The 21,828-nt window shown below is 38.6% G+C and overlaps 1 protein-coding gene across 2 annotated transcripts in view; it reads left to right on the top strand.

The window, feature by feature from the left end:
• The window catches only part of LAMA2 (laminin subunit alpha 2), a 707,630-nt gene that overhangs the window by 373,045 nt on the left and 312,757 nt on the right, over positions 1-21,828 (top strand). For both annotated transcript variants that reach the window (XM_070073612.1, XM_051855341.2), the window contains exons 13-14: positions 13,881-13,982; positions 15,274-15,485. In XM_070073612.1, the coding sequence (XP_069929713.1) occupies positions 13,881-13,982; positions 15,274-15,485 (314 nt within the window). The remainder of the gene's footprint in view (positions 1-13,880; positions 13,983-15,273; positions 15,486-21,828) is intronic.

The following is a 21,828-nucleotide window of genomic DNA, read 5'->3' as shown; positions in this document are numbered from 1 at the left end:
ACTCTGCACTCCCTTGACAGTAGAGGGTGGAAAAGGCTGTACAATGGCCATATACCATCCAAAAAAAATGAATATCCCTGCAAGACAAAACCCTTAAGCACTGAGAGAAAGATTAACTAAATATCTCATGCAGAAAAGAAAAACAATAGTGCCGGTACCACTTTTTTATGCATGCCCATAAACTTTTCACGGAAGTTATAATTTCATTTTTACCCACTTGTCATTTATATAACAACCCTAAATCTTTCTCCTTAACTTAATGGAACTTGGATTAAAATGCGTCTTGTTATTTTAATCAGCATCAGTTTTGTATCATGAGCATGCAGTTTTCCATTTTCTTGGCAGAGACCGTGAAAAAATTTCAAGCCCTAGTCAGTAAGAAACAATTATCTGTGTAATAAATTATGGTTTATTTGATTATTTCAGTGTTTAATTATGTATTACATGTATTCTTATACTGAATATTTACACGTAAATTAACCCAGCCCATAGCAAGAGTACTAATGGAATGTTCCATCCAAACACCAGCAAATGGAAAACAAACAGCTGTTGCAGACACCCTGTTTTGGAGCCTGGGCCTGATAACACAAAGCAGTTCAGAACACTTGGCTCCTACCCTTTAATCACATCTGTTGAGACTGTACCATTTCAACTCAAGATTTGATCAGTGTTGCAAAGTAGCAAGTAGGTCTCTAAATCAGAAAGCTGAAAGGAAACATTAAGGACTAATTTATTGTGTGTAGATTTTTTTCTCAGTGCTTCATCATCTTCCATATGATATTTAGCAAATGTATTCATGGGGAGTTTATATTTTCATTAGTTTTCAAATAGACCTGTTTATGAGCAGTCTGTGAAATAGTTACATAAATAATCTGTGTATTATAAGTTTGGGCTGTCTACAAAATTTGATTAGGCTTCCTTTTAGATGAGACCACTTTTCATATGGACTTCTTGTTATATGAGAACACTGATTTTCTGGTGTTCAGTTACAGCCAAAGTATTCTTATGTGATCCAATCCATAAAATTCCACTTGATTTATATTATAACTGAGTAAATGGGAAGTGCAGTTTGGCCTTTCTTTGTTACACAGAAAGAAGAAAACATATGCTAAAAATAGGTTGGTGTGATTCCAGTGAAGAAGCAAACATTTGTATGGGGAGCTCATATTGGACTCTCAATTCCTCTAGAAATGTCTCTCACAATTACTTTCTTCCCATCTGCCGATCAAAACACTACAATGAATATCTCTTGGCATTATCAACAAGAAGCATTGCATATAAACATTGACTAGGAGGTTGTTTGTGGGAGAGTTGCAGTGCAAAGGGGGAAGAATACATATGATGAAATAGGTGTGTGCACTGTTGGAAGAGCCTGGTTAGTCACCAATATTAGCTACACTGAGGGGGTATTTCCAGCAGTGCCCTTGGCCCTGTCACATTCATAATTTTATTTTATATTATTTTTTTTGACAGGTGGAGTGGACAGTGAGAGAGAGAGACAGAGAGAAAGGTCTTCCTTTGCCGTTGGTTCACCCTCCAATGGCCGTCACGGCCGGTGCGCTGTGGCCGGCGCACCACGCTGATCCGATGGCAGGAGCCAGCAGCCAGGTGCTTTTCCTGGTCTCCCATGGGGTGCAGGGCCCAAGCACCTGGGCCATCCTCCACTGCACTCCCTGGCCACAGCAGAGAGCTGGCCTGGAAGAGGGGCAACCGGGACAGAATCCGGCACCCCGACCGGGACTAGAACCCGGTGTGCCGGCGCCGCAAGGCGGAGGATTAGCCTAGTGAGCCGCGGCGCCGGCCCCACATTCATAATTTTCATCTTTAGTTTGTATACTGAAGAAATGCAGATGACACCAAATACAGCGGAATGCAGAATTATCAAGCTGGACTGACTATAGAAATCAAGTCTAAAAGGAAGAGTCCCCAAATCAGATCTTTCTTAAACCAGTTTTAATTTTTCTCAACCAGTTTAATTTTAAAAAAGTTTTAATTATTGCATATGTGGAACGGATACTGTTGTTATAAAAGTAACCACTACTAAAACGGTCTTCAACAAGAGGAGGAGAGGAGTGTGTGTGTTGGGAAGAAGTGGGGAGGAAGACGGAGGAAGGGAGAGACAGACAGACATTGGGTAAAAGGAAGAACAACAGGCAGAAACTAAGAAAAGGAGGAAGAGAGGAATAACTGCATACAGGCAGGCTGTTTCCTCAAAGTTTTCTTCTTTCTAACGGCGGGGCTACCATGCTCAATTTCTTGCCTTGTAAGCCAACATTTCTATGATACATTGACACCAGCAACACCTGGTTCATTTTCTATGCACTTAAGGTGATGTGACTTTAAGACCTCCCCTGTAAACTCATCTGTTCTTTAATTCTGCATCCTCTTGCTTTTGTTCTATTCTGATGTCAAGCTTTGGAAGAAGAGAATCATGCTGTTATCTCAATGTTATAAATGTACATAAGGACATAACACAACCCTAAAGTGGAATACTGCTTCTGTCTTAGTGAAGAATACCATGAACAGATGCATTAATAGACACTTTTGTGGGAGGGATAATTTTCATGAGTGTAAGGTTCTAAGGCTTTAGAATCTGCAATGATAAGTCGCTTGCCCTGCTTGTGATACTAAAGGGAATTTGGCAGCTATGGTTAATTTATCCTGCTCAGTATTATAAAGTCTTTTCCTCATTTGATTTTAGTATATCCTTCCTGAAATATTTGCTCTGGTAAGCACAAGCAAATATTAGGTTTTATACTCCATTTAGTGAAATAACAGTGATGATAATCCAACATCAGAGAACTAAGTATTCTAGGCTTGTGTTATACAAAGAACTTCCTCCCTGGATACAATGGTTAGACCTTCCTTTATGCCTCAATTCATGCAGGTAGGTTTTGAGATTCAAGAAAGAGTTAGAACAAAAGTAGACCAGTACTAAATAGTTTTTGCAAAGCTTAATTCCTTACCTTTTTTCTTTCCACTCATGCTGGAAAACTTTCCTGCTTCATTAAATCTGTAATGCAATTTGTGCCATGCACACCATGTTATTATTTTGACTTTAGGATATATATTGCATAATAACTGTAACATAACTTGCAAACAGGTGGTTTCTTTACCCCAAAGGGAGAATGAAAACAGGAGCTCACAGGAAACAGCTACTTGATTTTATTGATGGGGATATTGAGTGGTGGGCTTAACCATGAATTATCTCCAAGAATGGTTGGAGACGACTCCTTTTCCTTGCAATGCCTTCTCAATTTGATGACTGATTTTCCCTAAAGAGCATTCCCTTCAACAGATACAGCAAAAGAGGTAAAAGTGTGGGTCTTTGGGGACTCTTACGGAATGAACTATTCTCAGTAAGTTCACTTACTCTTTGTAAGAATAAGGGAAAGGGGTACAAATTTCATCTCTGGTAGATGGAGTCTAAAACATGCACTGAATAGAAGAACTGCCTTGAAGTAAACTTGAAGTTGTACTTACTTCTGCATGTGAAAAGCCATATTTTGCTATCCAATAGAATGGTGGCAGTTTAGTCCTGAATAACTGGAGAATATGAGATTTTCTACTTGTTGCATAGACCATGCTCTGTAAAAGTGTAGAAATCAGGGTTGATCCTAAAATGAATTCCAAACTTTCAGAGATAAAAATCAATTAATCCACAAAATTCAAAATTATGGAAAATTAAAGTTATGCGCAGCACATGTAAGCTACCAATATTATGATATGTTTTCCTGGAAGTCTTTAATAAATGTTAAACAGATGAGTTTGTATATACGATATTCGGAGTCCTTTCACTGTGTTATTTGTGATTGCCTCTCGTTCCTTATCAGATTTTGGAAATAAAATTTAAAAACCTTCTTTCCTCAGTCTTCTAACTACTGAGAAATCAGCCAAGCAAACAAAGAAAAGCTGCGTTTTGGGGCTGGGGTTGCGGCATATCAGGTTAAGGCATCCTATATGGGAACTGGTTCATGTTCCAGCTTGGATGGCCCAAGTGCTTGGGTCCCTGCCAACCATGTGGGAAACCTATATGAAGCTCCTGGTTCCTGGATTTAGTAATCTGGGGAGTGAACCAGTGGGTGGAGGATATTCTTTCTCTCTCTCTATCTCTGTCTTTGTCTCTCTGTCTGTCTCTCTCTCCTCCTTCTCTTCTCCCTCTCTCCTTTCCCCCCCCCCTCTCTTTCTGTAACTCTGCCTTTCAAATAAATGAATAAATCTTTTTTAAAAAAAATCATTTGAATAGTTGATGAAAATCCCAGCAGAAAAAATTAATTTAGTAGCATAATGGATAGATGTAAAAGAAGACTAGATCAGAGGTTCTCAAACTTTATCACCTCATAGTACTCTTATTATCACAGTGCTCCCTTGATCCACAAAAATATGCTGTAGTCCTATTTATTAAGTGAGTCAAATAACTTAAGAAATATTTATGTTTGAATGATTGATTACTTTGGAAAAGATAATGCTTATAAATTCAGTTACAATATTATAATGTATTTTCTCTTAAATAACCACAGTTACTAATAGGATATGTTACCTCTTGGGCTGTATACAGCTCTGACACATGAATATCAGATTGAACAATGCTGCCTTTATTTCCTGTTCAACACTGATTTTGTGTGATAGTTGCTTTTTAATCATAGTCTCCACTGAAAAATTCGCATAAAAACATTCCATGGCTGAAAGTGCAAGTCAGTAGAAGCATGGTTCAATATTTTGGGAAAATTATGCCTTACCCAAGGTTAAAAATTGCAAAACACTCTGGACTAGTTGTGCCAAGGCTTTAGTTTTGTTGTGGGTCTTTTCCAAATGTTTAGAACATCCCACAGCACCTTTGCAAGCTTACTGCAGTTCCTGGAGCACCTCAGCAGTTTGTGATCTGGAGCTACAGAGTTCCTAGAAGGTATTGGGCCTACAAAGACACTTGCATGATACTACTCCAGAACCCTGCATATCCTTCATAACGAAGTGCAACATCTAAAGTAGTCATTGATAAAACTTTTTTCCCAACAGAAAGACTCAGGTACAAGGAATGAATTAAGATGCTATGATATGGCCATGGGAATGGACAAGATTTATTTCAGAATAGATTGAGGGACTAATCTGATGTAAATAATTAAGAGAAAAATATTATGTTGCAATTGAGGTTCTATTTTAAGATAGAGAAATAAAAAATTTGTGTTTCTTAAACATTTTATTGGCATATAGTATACTTACCAGGAAATGCACATAAGTATATAGATAAATGAGTTTTTGTCCTTTGAGCACACTTTAACTATGAAAGTTGAGAAAATTAAGTATGGTTTCTGAGAAAATATGAATAATGAGATTAACTATAGATAAAGATTGTTGTGGGTTCAGTTGTGTTCCTCCAAACACATATTAAAATCCTAATGCTGTATAAGTACCGCGCGCTAACCGATTGCGCCACTGGAGCATCTGTTCTACTTAATATGACTGGTTTAGATCTGTAAGTGATGCACAGTTATTCTTAAGTGTTGAAAATTAACTGAAATGTGATCCCTGTTGAACATGGTGGTGGGAATGGGAGAGGGAAGAGATGTATAATTTGGGACATGCTCAGGCTGACTTGCCCCAAGTGGTGGAGTTGGAAGCATACCAGGGGATTCCAATTCAATCCCATCGAGGTGGCATGTACCAATGCCATCTCACTGTTCCAGGTGATCAGTTTCAGTTCACAGTTGGTCATGGTGAAGGGACTGGGAGTCAAAGGGAACACATAGACAAGTCTAGTACCTGCTAACGCTAACCGATGGAGTAAATAAAGGGGAGAGTGATCCAACATGGGAAGTGAGATACTCAGCAGACTCATAGAATGGCAGATGTCCTAAATAGCACTCTGGCCTCAGAATCAGCCCTAAAGGCATTCGGAGCTGGCTGAAAAGCTCATGAGAGTATTTCAGGCATGGAAAGCCAAGACACTCTGGCAAAAGATCTCTGCGAGTGAGATCCCAGTGGAAAGAACAGGTCATCAAAGAAGGAGGTACCTTTCTCTGAAGGGAGGAGAGAACCTCCACTTTGACTATGACCTTGTCTAAACAAGATAAGAGTCGGAGAACTCAGAGGGCTTCCATAGCCTTGGAAACTCATGACTGGAGCATAGGGAGATTACTGATGCCATAGACAGGAGTGTCAATTGGTAAAGTCAACAACAGGAGTCACTGTGCACTTACTCCTCATGTAGGATCTCTATCCTTAATGTGCTGTACATTGAGATTTAATGCTATAACGAGTACTCAAACAATATATTTCACTTTGTGTTTCTATGGGGGTGCAAACTGTTTAAATCCTTACTTAATGCATACTAAACTGATCCTCTGTAAAAAAAAAAAAAAAAAAAAAAAAAAAAAAAAAAAAAAAAAAAGAAATTATCAATTCCCAACTTGACTCTCACTGGGATTAAACATGACAATAGGTCTGCTCTGATTTCATCATCATCTAAAAAAATCATCTATTATTTTTCACTTTATGTTTCTGTGTGGGAGCAAACTGTTGAAATCCATACTTAATGTATACTAAGCTGATCTTCTGTATATTAAGATAATCGAAAATGAATCATGATGTGAATGGAAGGGGAGAGGGAGTGGGAAAGGGGAGGGTTGTGGGTGGGAGGGACAGTATGGGGGGGAAGCCATTGTAATCCATAAGTCGTACTTTGGAAAATTATATGCATTAAATAAAAGTTTAAAAAAAAAAAATCCTAATGCTCCTACCTTGGAATGTGAATGTAGTAAGAGAATCTTCCCCCTCCTTCCTCTCTTCTTTTCTCTTAATTTTTACATGATCTATTTTCAATTTGCTTCATACTCATAAGATTAACCCTACACTAAGTAAAGACTTCAATAAATAATAAGGAAAAAACACTGCTCCTCAACAGTAGAGACAGGGGCTGTAAACAGTCATTGAATCTCAAATGTCAATTTCACTCCTTTACATTACACTTTTTGGTACTCTATGAGTTACCACAGATCAGGGAAAGCAGATGGTATGTGTCTTTATGGGACTGGCTTTTTTCAGTAAGTACAATGGTTTCCAGTGGCATCCATTTTGAAAAGTGAGAGCGTGGGCGGGAGGGAGGGAGGGTAGGGTGGAAAGTATTGCTGTGTTCCTAAATCTGTATATATGAATTACTTGAAATTTGTTTACCTTAAAATATTGAAAATTAATTTAAAAAATATAGAACTTACTTAAGAACATGTTGTATGTGAGAAATATGTACACTTTTGTCCAAGAAAAAATAAAAAACAATATCTTATATTTTTAATTTGAGAGGGAGAGGGAAAGAGAAAGAAGAGATTATAGAGATACAACATTCTGACCCAGTTGTTCACTCCCCAAACACCCACAGCATCCAAGACTGGGATGGGCTGAAGCTGAGAGCTGGGAAATCAATCCAGGTCTCCCATGTGGTGGCAGAGCCCAGTTACTGAGCCACTGTTGCTGCCTCCCAGGCTCTACAGTGGAAGGATGCTAGAGTCAGGACTCAAACCCAGATACTCTAACGTGGGACATGAGCATGTTAACCATGAGGCTAAATGCCCTCTCCCCATAGAGAGAGGTTCTTTAAAGTAGTAACTAAGACAAGCCAAAGTCATAAGTGTGGGGGCTCTGATCAGATTGGTATCTTTACAAGCAGAGAAAATAAGGGCACAGACACACACAAATGGAGGCCTATATGGAGAGACGATGGCCATCTTTGAGCCAAGAGCGGAAGCCCTCGGGGGGAAACAACTCTCCTGCCACCTGGCCTCAGTCTTTTATTTTAACTTTTATTTAATGAATATAAATTTCCAAAGTACGACTTATGGATTACAATGGCTTCCCCCCCATACCGTCCCTCCCACCCACAACCCTCCCCTTTCCCACTCCCTCTCCCCTTCCATTCACATCAAGATTCATTTTCAATTATCTTAATATACAGAAGATCAGCTTAGTATACATTAAGTAAGGATTTCAACAGTTTGCTCCCACACACAAACATAAAGTGAAAAATAATAGATGATTTTTTTAAATGATGATGAAATCAGATCAAACCTATTGTCATGTTTAATCCCAGTGAGAGTCAAGTTGGGAATTGATAATTTTTTTTTTTTTTACAGAAGATCAGTTTAGTATGCATTAAGTAAGGATTTCAACAGTTTGCACCCCCATAGAAACACAAAGTGAAATATATTGTTTGAGTACTCGTTATAGCATTAAATCTCAATGTACAGCACATTAAGGATAGAGATCCTACATGAGGAGTAAGTGCACAGTGACTCCTGTTGTTGACTTTACCAATTGACACTCCTGTCTATGGCATCAGTAATCTCCCTATGCTCCAGTCATGAGTTTCCAAGGCTATGGAAGCCCTCTGAGTTCTCCGACTCTTATCTTGTTTAGACAAGGTCATAGTCAAAGTGGAGGTTCTCTCCTCCCTTCAGAGAAAGGTACCTCCTTCTTTGAAGACCTGTTCTTTCCACTGGGATCTCACTCACAGAGATCTTTTTGCCAGAGTGTCTTGGCTTTCCATGCCTGAAATACTCTCATGGGCTTTTCAGCCAGATCCAAATGCCTTTAGGGCTGATTCTGAGGCCAGAGTGCTATTTAGGACATCTGCCATTCTATGAGTCTGCTGAGTATCTCACTTCCCATGTTGGATCACTCTCCCCTTTATTTATTCTATCGGTTAGTGTTAGCAGGTACTAGACTTGTTTATGTGCTCCCTTTGACTCTTAGTCCTTTCATTATGATCAATTGTGAACTGAAATTGATCACTGGGACTAGTGAGATGGCATTGGTACATGCCACCTTGATGGGATTGAATTGGAATCCCCTGGTATGTTTCTAACTCTACCAATTGGGGCAAGTCAGCTTGAGCATGTCCCAAATTACACATCTCTTCCCTCTCTTATTCCCACTCTTATGTTTAACAGGGATCACATTTCAGTTAATTTTCAACACTTAAGAATAACTGTGTGATAATTACAGAATTAAACCAGTCATATTAAGTAGAACAGACAAAAAACTACTAAGAGGGATAATGAATTAAGTTGTTCATTAACAGTCAGGGCTATGCTGATCAAGTCACCGTTTCTCATAGTGTCCATTTCACTTCAGGAGGTTTCCTTTTTGGTGTTCAGTCAGTTGTCACCGATCAGGGAGAACATATGGTATTTGTCCCTTTGGGACTGGCTTACTTCACTCAGCATGATGTGTTCCAGATTCCTCCATTTTGTTGCAAATGACTGGGTTTCATTGTTTCTTACTGCGGTATAGTATTCTAAAGAGTACATATCCCATAATTTCTTTATCCAGTCTATCGTTGATGGGCATTTAGGTTGGTTCCAGGTCTTGGCTATTGTGAATTGTGCTGCGATAAACATTAGGGTGCAGTCTGGCCTCAGTCTTTTAGCTTCCAGCCCTGTGAGAAGATGCACTTCTCTAGTTTAAACTGTTCCGTCCCTGGTACTTTGTTATGGTGGCCCAAGGAACTCAGTACAGGAACACAGCATATGCTAAAAGATGTAGATTGAGGAATGAGATACACATGTACTTTAAACTGTGAAAGGGGAATCTATTGAGAATGAAAACCAAAGGAGGACTCAATGTCTTAAAGACATGCGCTCACTGAATGTACGATGTGAAAACATAAATGTAGCTACAAGTAAGATAGAGGTGTGGCCAGAGCAGGAGACGGAGTTCAGGCAACTTCAGTGTGATGAAGACGAGGGATTCAGGAGTCTTAAGAACCATCACATTTCACATAAATATTAAGAATAAAACTGAAAGAGAGGGTCATTAGTGGTTGTTACAAGCAACAAAAGGGACATTAGTGGTGCTCTATAAAATGTATAAAGCATGCAAACATTTTTAACGATGTTCTAGTGTTACATAATGGATGCATTGATAGGAATAAGACTTGTACTATCCTGTATCTCAGTTTCATGGATGCTAGGGTGTGGATATGGTTTCAGAGTCCCCTGGGCTTTAAATAATGATGTATAATCCCAGTTGTGAGGTATTAAGAAGGTTGAAACTTAATCTGACTGTGGTATTTAGAGGTGGGCCTGGAGGAAGGTTCTTAGCTCAACTGGAAGTATAGTTTAAAGGGATTCAGTTCATGGGGCCAGCTCTGTGGCATAAAACCACCACCTGCAGTGCCAGCATCCCATATGGGCACTGGTTCGAGTCCCAGCAGCTTCACTTCTGATCTGACTCTCTGCTATGGCCTGGGAAAGCAGTGGAAGATGACCCAAGGTGTTGGGCTCCTGCACCCCTGTGGAAGACCAGCAAGAAGCTCCTGACTCCTGGCTTCAGATTGATGCAACTCTGGCCATTATGGCCATATGGGGAGTGAACCAGCGGATAGAAGACCTCTCTATCTACCTCTCCTCTCTCTCTGTGTGTAACTTTCAAATGAATAAATCTTTAAACAAAAATATTTATGTGGCCACTTTCTCCCATACACATTCCCACCCCTGCACTTGGCCATGGTGAAGCAGTCAAAGGGGAGCTCCCAAAAGAGCCTTGTCCATGCTATGTGGGCATCAGGCATCCAAAACTTTGAGCTAATTAAAACATCATTTTCTTCATGAGCAACCTGCTTCAAGTGTGTTGTTACAGCAACTAAAAACCAATACAAGGGGGAGATGAATAAATAGCACAGATACAAGCTGGAGAGACAATACAGTCCGCTGGTGACTGACAGCCCTGTGCACATTTGATTTGATGAAGAATAAGGATCAGGACCACGAGGAGGTCATGGAGAGTGTGGAGGCAAGGGCATGGAGGAGCCCAGCCAAGGCAGCATCTGCAACAGGCAGGAGTAACCAGGAGTCAGGGAGTTCTTGATCCACAGGCATGAGAGAGGGCCACTTAGGCTCCAAGTGTTCTTAAAAATTTTCCTCCAAAAATAATGTCTCTAGAGAAGAAGCTCTTACAACTGATACATTACAAAATCTCTCATATGTTGATGTGTAGTCTTTGAGAAAGACATATTAGCTGAATCGGGCTGTCACTGTGGCATAGAGGGTAAAGCCACCACCTGCAGTGCCAATATCCCACAGGGGTGCCAGTTCGAGTCCTGGCTGCTCCACTTCTGATCCAGGTCTCTGCTGTGGGCTGGGAAAGTAGTAGAAGATGGCCTGAGTCCTTGGGCCCCTGGATTCTTGTGGGAGAGCTGGAAGAAGCTCCTGGCGTTGGATCGGCACAGCTATGGCCGTTATGGCCATCTGGGGAGTGAGCCAGGGAATGGAAAATCTTTTCGTTCTCTCTCTCTGCCTCTGCCTATCTGTAACTCTGCCTTTCAGATAAATAAATCTTAAGAAAAAAAGAAACATTAACTGGAAACATCATGAAATGCTTAATTTTATAGCTTTTAAAGAAACAATAGAGTTGAAGGAAAAATAGGAACAAAAGAACACAGCAGTAAATGAGTGCAACCTGTGATTTGTTGGGTAATATCATAAGCAATCTTTTCTAAAAAGTTGCTTATATGTGTTCTCTACTAAGTAATTGTCTAGATGAGATCACAGTTCTAATTGTAATTCTGATATTGTACAAGTGAATATTTGTGCTTTCAGATAAAACACCTAGTAGCAGTATCATGCATATGTTAAAGTGCTCAGTTTTTCATACAACTGAAAAGTAAAATGGATTTGCCTATAAACTTTGGAGGTGATTTAAGACATGTTTTGATAGTGCCAAAATATAGGTATCAAACATTCATGAAAGAGTTTGGAAAACAATGGTCCATAAAATCTGGGGATGACTCAAAAACTCTGTGGGAAGCAGAATTTGAAACCTTTGTTTAGATGTAGAAAACATTTGAAGTTCATGCATAGGTTTTTCAAAATATGTATTTTGAATGAGATTTTTGAAGATTGCCTCATATACATAGATTCCTAAAATTTTTTACACCAAAATAAATATTTTAATTGTTTTACATGAACATTTTGAAAGGCCACTGTATGAATGAAAATACATGTTTTTTTTTTTTTAGTCCTCGGCAGAATTGAATGCATTAATTCTCCTTAGTTCATATTTATATTCCAAATATACATCAGGCCACTTCCCTTTTCTATGTATTTATTTGTTCCTTTTCTCATTTCTCCAAGTGTTATGCATTATTATGTTATTTTTATTATAAATAAGCACAGTAGCTATATTAAATCAAATACTATAAGTGAACATTTTTCGCTATAGTCTTAAACCTTCAAAGTTCAGGTTGCCCACACTTTGTCTCCTTATTAGCAAAAATGGAAAGGTGCTTTTTCAAAACTTCTCACTTTGGGGTATATGTAGGAATTTTTTAACTGGATATTATCTTTTTTTAAGAAAAATATGAAAAATAGTATAACATAATGCACATTTTTAATAATTAAAAATACGTGGAAATTCCAAAATTGTGGAACGTTATAGTTGTATGTGTCAATGCTCTTCCCAAACATAATCTCTACCTCCAACCCGATATTTTTATTTATGAAGCTCTATAGGATTCAGTTCTCTTTAAAATCTGTAAAACATTCCTCTGCTGCCATTCTAACTCCTGTTGTAGGGAAAATGTCTTGCTGATTTGAACCAGTATGTTATGTCTTAATAAAACCCAAAACCTTTTCCATAGGTTCACCCCTCATTACTCACAATAATGCCAAGTGCTATACTCTGGGCAGATATTTATTATCTTATGTAGGAAGAGACATAACAGTAGGGACATTTCTCAGTGAAGCAAGGGGATAAAAGTTTTCTGGATTTTAGTTTCTCATAGAGCACCATGTAATGAGCTCTTAGAAGACACTGGGGTGATGCAATTTAAAAATGTGGTCAAGCAGCCATGGCGAGCTTCGTGCTGTTCCCCCTGGAACAACTGAGAGCAATCAGAGCTCTTCCTCCTTGTCCAGTGCATCAGCATTGCTTTCTGGTCAGGGTCTGCCCGTGAAAGGCCACAGAGAGCCGACGGCTGCCGAGCTAGGTCTCTGTGTGTCAGCATGGAGCAGACAACAGTATACAGATCACCAGCTTTGCCTTGTGAATGTCTTTATTTAAAATGCTACGGTGGAAATTTTGAGAAAAGGATTGCAGCATTTGCATTGGATCTGTCACTCACAGCTCTGATTTTGATTCCTGCCCTAGACATGATCTTGCTTTCCCTTTTTATCTTTTTTAATTTCTGCAAGGTTACTGGCCGTGTCAGAGAATGTAAACCTCAAGCATACATTAGATGGGGCTTGGCATGCGTGTTAGGAGGAAAGAAGTTTGCTTAATGAAAAGAGGATAAAGCGTTCATTCAAACTAAGCTGATTTGATTACCTAGGGAAAAGTTTACCTTCTCTGGCAGTTTTGATTGAATTTTAATACAATTTAAAATTTGCTGCTAACCTGTTGTTATCCTTTGACCAACAACATTTCCCAGCTTGGCTTGTGGTCTCCAGTGCCTGTCTGTTGGAGGAATGTCTTTGTTGAAAGCAGTCAGACTCACAGAAAGTGAATGACCTTCAGGGATAAGTGGAAATCTCCCAATTTTGACAAAAATCCTTCTCTGTTTGGGAATTGTAAAGCTCAAACTATAGACTGAGGAGATGACAGGAGGGGCCGTGTTTGGTTTTGTGGAACTTAACTCTATTTCAGCAAGCCTGCAATACAGAGGGAAATAGTACTTGCAATTATATTTATGTCAGCTTGTGATTGTTGGAGAAAGTTTGTAGAAAGGTTGGTCCTAAAGAAATGTCTATCATCCCTACTCTGTACACCAGTGCCTTCTGCATCTTCCAAATCCTGCCCTCTAGAGCAATAAAATGATTTTAAAATAAAAAGTGCAATATGATTTAGTAGTCTACCTCCTGTCTTGTAATAATTACCCATCTCCTCTCTCGTAGCTCCCAGCTGCAGGAGGACAGCTGACATTTACCATATCCTACGACCTCGAGGAAGAAGAAGAAGATATAGAACGCATTCTCCAGCTCATGATCATCTTAGAGGTAGAGTCCTTCCACTGTCTTCCGTGTGGAACATTATCACATCTTTGTCATCTGAGTTACAGGTGCTGTTTTTCACATGGGTTAATTTGATGTTAAATTATCTATTAAGGATAAATGTACCTTGGGATTCTTTTATTCCACTCCTATATTTTACTGTAAGACATATTTAGAAAATGCAGAATGTCTCCTGGGTCTTAATGATAAAGGTGACCTTTGCACCAAGAGTTGAAATTGAAATTTGAGACTTAAGGGCCGTGTTTCCAACAGTATGCATGTGATGGAAGTGTTAAGGATGAATGCTGATTTGCATAGTTGTATTTTTTCCACCTTCCCTTGCTTTCAAACAGATTTTATATTCTGCTTCCTTGTTAATATTAGGCAGATATAAATGAAAAAGCAAACTTACTTACTTAGTTGAATTTTGACCTCAAAATCCTAATTTAGGCAAAAAAGGTATAGGGGAAATTCTTTTCAACATTTGATGGACCACAATTTCACCATGTGGAAAACTTGTACTTATAACACACACTTACATTCATGTTATCAATCCAAATGAATAGGTGCCATTTGTACACCAGGTTATATTGTTCTTTGTCTTGAACCCTTAATTGATGTAAATCAATGACAAAGTTCCAAAGTACCTTTCTCAAAATGAATATTTTCCAGAATTGGATAATGAGGTATATGGACACACACACACACACACACACCATGATTATATCTTGGGATTTTTTTTTTAAGATAAAAGGGAATCTTCAAGTGTGAAATGTGGAGAATTGACATACCATTCTTAGGAATGAATTTCAGTAAGGATGATTTAAATGTTTGAGGTCAATCCATATACTTGTTATGCCAATGAGCCTTTTATGAATGTTAGAATGCAGGCCTTTCTCTTGTTTGTTTCTCCCCATATATAAAATCTTTTCAAATAATAACTAAATTATTTCTATTGCCCTATGTAGCCCATATCCACCAGAAAATAATATATTTCAAATATATAATGTGTCTTACATAAAACCTCAAGATGCTTGTGATATATATGCTTACAAGTTGCCAGGTATTTAGTATTTAAATTAGCAAGAAAGCAAGGCCATGCAAAACCAAGAAGCTTATACTTTTATTGTGTCTGGCTAAGGCTAACACTTATATTGCATTGCCTTCCCTCCAGGGGTACCAAAAACGCTAAATGACAGAGAACTCTAACCTGGAACTAAAGTCCTACTCTAGTCCTACTCACATACTTTGGACCCCATTGTATGCTCTTCTCAATTTTACTGTTTCCTCCTTCTAGGGAAATGACTTGAGAATCAGCACAGCTCAAGAGGAAGTCTATCTGCAGCCATCTGAAGAGCACGTTCATACATTGTTGCTTAAAGAAGAATCGTTTGGCAGACATGGCACACATTTTCCAGTCAGTAGGAGAGAATTTATGACAGTGCTGGCCAATGTAGAGAGAATCCTCATACAGATCACATACAGCTTTGTGATGGATGCCATCTTCAGGTAAAAACCAGAACTGCATCTCACCGCACTCACACGTTGACCTTGGAGCAAACGTTCTTGTGCCTGAATAGAGATTTGATAGATCTTGAGGGTTTCTTGTCTTCAAGTAGCAGCTGAGAGTAAGCCCTGGTTCTGAAATGTACAACCATTAAGTCTTCAATATGTTAAATGTCTAGAATAAATTCCTCTTGGCCCTTAATATTTTTAATGTCATCTTAGCTGTTCTGCCAGAACTTGGGAAAAAGAATGCTTTCTAGATGAAAAATACCATCTTAGAAATTAAAGTCTCCTTTACAATGGCTTAGATTGTGGGGATCAAATGAGATGTGCTTTGAAGAGACCCAAATACAAAAATTTGTTTATAAAGTATTTTCTTCCGTTAAATCATTAACTAGTATTTGACCTAACAGTATATAATGTGCAATAAGAAATGTAAGCCTTTGCATTAAAATAATCACATCTCCATAAAACATTGAATGACTATAATGGCCACATGACATAGAAGGGAAAGTGGAAGCTTTAGAGCCAAACTGAGCAGGAATTCAATAAGCTCTGTTGCTTGTTAGATGTGTGAACTTTGGTCAGTGATTGGTCTTTGAGTGCCTTGATTTCTTCAACTACAAGTGGAGATAATAAGGATGATGACTAGTTTTCAGGGTCTTTGTGAAAATGATATGTAAAGATCACACAAAGTGACCATTGTCCAGACACTTTCACAGGGTAGCTCCCTCTTGTTCTCCATTATTTTCTTCAAAGAGAGAACTCCCTGATTTCAATGAGATAGTGCCCATATTTGACTGACTGTGGGCTGCTATAAATTGCATTTTTTTTTTTTTTTTTTTTTTTTTTTTTTTTTTTTTTTTTTTTTACAGGCAGAGTGGACAGTGAGAGAGAGAGACAGAGAGAAAGGTCTTCCTTTTTGCCGTTGGTTCACCCTCCAATGGCCGCCGCGGCTGGCGCGCTGCGGCCGGCGCACCGCGCTGATCCGATGGCAGGAGCCAGGAGCCAGGTGCTTTTCCTGGTCTCCCATGGGGTGCAGGGCCCAAGCACCTGGGGCATCCTCCACTGCACTCCCTGGCCACAGCAGAGGGCTGGCCTGGAAGAGGGGCAACCGGGACAGAATCCGGCGCCCCGACCGGGACTAGAACCCAGTGTGCCGGCGCCGCTAGGCGGAGGATTAGCCTAGTGAGCCGCGGCGCCGGCCATAAATTGCATTTTTAAAACAGTGATATTTTTGTCTAACAAAATTTTTAAAATTTTATTTATTTATTTAATTAAAAGAGACAGAAAAAGAAAGATCTTCCTTCTCTCTAATTCACACCTAATGCCCACAACAGTTGAGGCTGGGCTAGACAGAAACCAGGAGCCTGAAACTCAGTCCAGGTCTCCCACTTGGAGGCAGGGACTCAGGTACTTGAGCCACAATTGACTGCCTCCCAAGGTACACATGAGCAGAAACCTTGATCACAAGTGAAGTAGCTGGGACTCAAAGCAAGCACTCCAACAGGGATGCAGGTATCCCAAGAACAGTGTCTTGACTACCGCATCAAGCACCTGACCCTGTCTTGACAGAATTTTAACTTGAACTATGTCTAGATGAGCTCTTTCCCCTTCTCCTTTTCTACCCTAATATACAAGATATAATGGAATTTTTTTCTACATGCAACTAAATTAGATGATCAAATGTGACCCCAAACTGACAACTTGGCATAGTGTTAATCAAAGCAGTGTCTCCAATATTGCAATTTTTATTGCTGATATTACCCACACCCATCATTGACTTTTGCTACCTAGTTTCTCTTTCACTTGTAGTACTTCAACGAAGTATAATCATCATTACCATTTCCCAAAGGGAAGAACTGCAGATTTGTAAACAGAACCACTGCCAAACAGTGCACCGCTTTTGCATAGGCAATTCTGCACATCGGCGGTTCTGCTAGGAGCTGGGTTAGCATGCCATGAAGATGAGAGCAGCATTTATGAATTAATTATGTTTTTCCCATTTTGTAAATAGGGATTGTCAAGATGTTTAAACAGTACAAAGAGATGAATCCTCCAGCTTTCAAAATGAATGACAACCAAACTGACAGAAAGTGGCCAGGGGCTTGTTTATTTTTGTCAGCAATGCTTCTCAGCCTGGTTAATCCAAAGATATTCCCCCCTGATTTATGTCAGACAATTTCAGTGTCTACCCTTCTTAAAATCACTGATTTACTTTGAAGTCTTCTGAGATTTCCCCACACCTAAGTGATGCATCCAGGGAATGGGGCTAAGTGAGCTGGCATAGAGCCTCACTCTGCCACATAGATCACCTGCAGGGCTGTGATTCAAGAAGTAAAAACCAATGTCAGATCTGAAACCCTTTCTCTACAGGTGAACTGCAAGAATGAATTCTGAGTCAGCAAGCTTGTGATATTTTACTTGTCTCTGATCTAGATTGACTAGATGGAGTCATATTGTAAAACATCACTCTAATTGATTTCAACTTGTGCTGCACAGTAGGCTTCTGACTTGGTATGTTTGTGTGGAAGCACAAGCAAATTGAAACTATCTCAACAGAAGTTCAGGTTTAAAGCTTATTTGGGGAGGATTTACTTTGGTGGTAGTTGCCTGAGTTGATGGGCTTGGATTATTCAGTTATACAGTTAGATGGAATCGAAGAGTTGAAGGAGATCTGAGCTGCAGGTCATGGATTTTGACTTCTGTTTGCAATTTAGCCATTTGATAGTTGGTAATGTAAGTATGGCCTTTGACCTCGGCAGACTTCAGTCACTTCTGTAAAATAAGGAAGACAGTTGCTCTGTCAACTTCCAAAGGTCACTGTAAGAATGGAATGAGGTGTTAATTGGACCTGTCTAATTCTAAAGGATAACATCATCTTCAAGTACGTTAAAACGTGGAAACATCTTGAATAAGGCACACATGAACATTTCCACGATTATGATTGGTCTCATTGCCATTCTTTTCCAGAAAGCTGGGAGACTCATTAAATAAAATTGATTTGCTCCTTACTATTCTCACAAGTAAGATGAGAAAATAGAAAACTTTTCATTTTTCTTTTAAGAATGTAACAGAAATCAACATAATCTGTGATTTTTCTGTATGAAGTTCTCCAAATCTTGAGTTTAGCAGCATCCTTGATTTTGACCTCCAGCATCCATAATCTTGAGCATCTATTAAATGTGGAATTCTGCCTCCTTTCCTTCCTTTCACCCTGCAGTAGACACAGGTAAAGTTTACCAAATTTTCAGTCTCATCCTTTAGGATACTGCATTTCTCTAAGCCTTGAGGATAGATGCGGTCATATGGCTTGGCTGAGCCAATGAAATCTGAGCATAAGGTGTGTTTTTCTTCCTGAGGAAAAACATCGAATTGCCACCGCGAGAGTCTCTGGAGTTTATTCAGCAACCAGAAGATCAAAACAACCTGGAATACTGACAGCACGTGGAGGTCAGCTGCACTGATGGTTTTGATCTTCTAGTTGCTGAACAAAGGTTTACTTGTGTAAAATCCCCTACAGGCTTGAGTTGCCACTGAGATTTGGGAGGTGTTATCACAGTGAAACCAAGCCCATTATAAATTTCTCATGATAAGCCTCCTATGTCTTTATTGCCTGAAAATAAATACGGACTCCTTCCCAGCCAAGATATTTTCACATGTCACTGAGAGGAAATTTGGGATTTTTTGAAAATATTTTAAAAGCTTATACAGAATTTTTATAATAAGTAGGGTAAAAATCCTTGCAAACAAAGGACTGTTTGATGATTATGAAAATAGGTAGATAGTGTGCTTCTGCCTTTTGAATGTAATGATCCAGGTAACTACATTTGAAGAAACTGTACTGATAAAGACACTAGGGGCTTAAAAAAGATTCATACAACACCCTTGAAGTCAAGTAACAGGTGAACTCTGCATGTGTTTCCTCTTAATTATCTTGGACTATCTCCCAAGGATATTCTGTATACATTGGATTCAGTCAGACTGTGAACATTTAATGAGCACCTTCCACACATATCTCATTAAATCTCAGTTTTCTCCTCTGTAAATGGTGGGAAAAAATCTTTTGCATTCAAAATTAAAGATGAAATGATCAAATGATATCTACAAACATCTATAAAACACCTGGTTTTCTATTTATCATATGTTGGGAGGCAACATATGGTATCAAGGAGACCAATGGTTTTGAAGTCCAAATTGGCTTTGAATTGTGTGCTGTACCACGTGCTGACTGTGTTATGTTGGGGAATGTACTTCTTTATCATGTTCTTAATCTGTAAATATACATAAAAGCATAGTGATATTTAAGTGAAATATCTTTCAAGCCCCTGTTAGCACAGAAGATAGAAGACAGTAAGCACCAACTATTATGGTGTGATAGTTCTAGGCCACCCGACAAGGATACAAGGAGAGAGAAATTATTGAATTCGAAGAAAGCATACTCCAGTAGGGAAGGCAGATACATACAGTTAGGGTATAATAACTATGGCATGATAGAAGTATACATACTGGTAGTACTAGGGAAAAAGACATAAATTCTTATGGGGGCTTTTTCTATATTTTGTTCATAAATGACTGCAACAAAATCAGAATCTATCAGTTACTTCCCTTACTTGATGTGGAATTGCAAATGGAGGAAATGTTGTGCTGTCTTTCATGTGGCCTTTCTTAGACATTACTGAATGATTATCTTGCCTACTTAGGAATGCAGTAAAAACTATCAATCAATCAATCAATATCTCTCTCTCTCTCTCTCTCTCTCTACCTCCCTGTTGCTCTGCCTTTCAAAAGAAAAATAAAAAGAATAGATACACTGGAAAACAGAGGAGGCATTGTGGTGCCATGGGTTAAGCTGCCACTTAGGATGCCCACATCCTACATCAGATCCCTGGTTCAAGTCCTGTCTATACCACTTCTGATCCTGTGTCTTACTAATGCAGTCCTGGGATGCAGGAGGTGATAGCTCAAGTGATTGAGTCCCTGCCACCCACATGGAAGACCTGGTTGAAATTCTGGCCTCCTGGCATCGGCCTGACCTAGCGCTAGATGTTGAGGACATTGGAGGAGTGAACTAGTAGATGAGAAATCTCTGTCTCCTCTTTGTCACTTTGCCTTTGAAATATATAAATAAATAAACTTAGAAAAATTATCAGCCTTCTCTAATTGAACAATACTATGTTTAATTTCCACAAGACAGAGTCTAGAGAAAGTTCTGAATGATCATCTTATGTTTTGACAAAAACAAAACACAACCAAACATTTAACAGTAATAAAAATCTTTATCTATGATTATTTGCTGGAAATAATATTTTCTTAAATGGAGTAAAATAGAGGTCTTCAATATAAAATAAAGGTGGATAGTATAAAACCAATTATTTAAGAGTTTTAATACCAAAGCATAATCTTTCATGGTGGTTGTTTCAGAGTAGGATAATATATAAAACTCTGGTGGGAAATGTAGTGAAACAAAATATTAAGAACAGTCTTTAAGGCATTACCAGGTTACCATTTGAGACAATTTCAGTATTTTGATAACTGCTTAAATATTATGTGTTTTCATTCATCATATTATCTGTGTTTTAAAGTCATAATAAGATATAGTCAGCTAAAGCCTTTAACTTAGTTAACAGATTGTTAATAGTTCACACATCTCCAAAGTTCAGTACTTTAATGCTGCAAACATTATGTATTTAAATGAATGCAGCCTCATTTCAAGAAAATAAAATGACCATATTAAAGGAAAAAAGTAAACTGTAGCTTTTTCATGAGTAACACTTAAAATGGTTAAATGCATTAAAATCCCATTTAACAAATAGCAGAACCTAATGAACATTGGAACTGCTAGCTGCATACTAATGTGGAATATTACTGAGAAAGATGTCTCAGTGTTGAAATTTCTCATAGCTCAAAATGGCTACACAAATTAAGCAGAAGAACATCTGTTGTTCAAAAGACAAATGAAATTTGGCAGGTCACTGAAAATATTTTTGTATCGTTTTTATTTTTTTCAATTCTTCCCTAGTCAATTGCTCATTTTTTCATCTTGAAACTTACTCCATCTTTAAGTTTTGTATATCAATTTTACATTGGAAATTCTGGGAGTTTGTTTATGTACAGTAGTGCAATTTGCTTTTAGTAAATCAGAACAAACTGTTGTATGATAATCTACTAGCATATCAACCATGAAATCATCAAATTTGAAGCGAAAATAATCAGAATGATAGGTTTATTATGTGACAGTCCATTAATTCCAGGAAGTTAGATGTCACAATACATTCAGGTGAGCACTTGCCTCTAGCCTCCAGTCCTAATTCTAACACTTTCTCATTTATTTTCTGTGTCAAAT

The sequence above is a fragment of the Oryctolagus cuniculus genome, chromosome 5 (assembly GCF_964237555.1).
Source record: "Oryctolagus cuniculus chromosome 5, mOryCun1.1, whole genome shotgun sequence".
NCBI classification, from domain to species: domain Eukaryota; kingdom Metazoa; phylum Chordata; class Mammalia; order Lagomorpha; family Leporidae; genus Oryctolagus; species Oryctolagus cuniculus.
The sequence above is the reverse complement of the archived record's forward strand: the minus strand, read 5'-3'. Positions and strand labels throughout refer to the sequence as shown.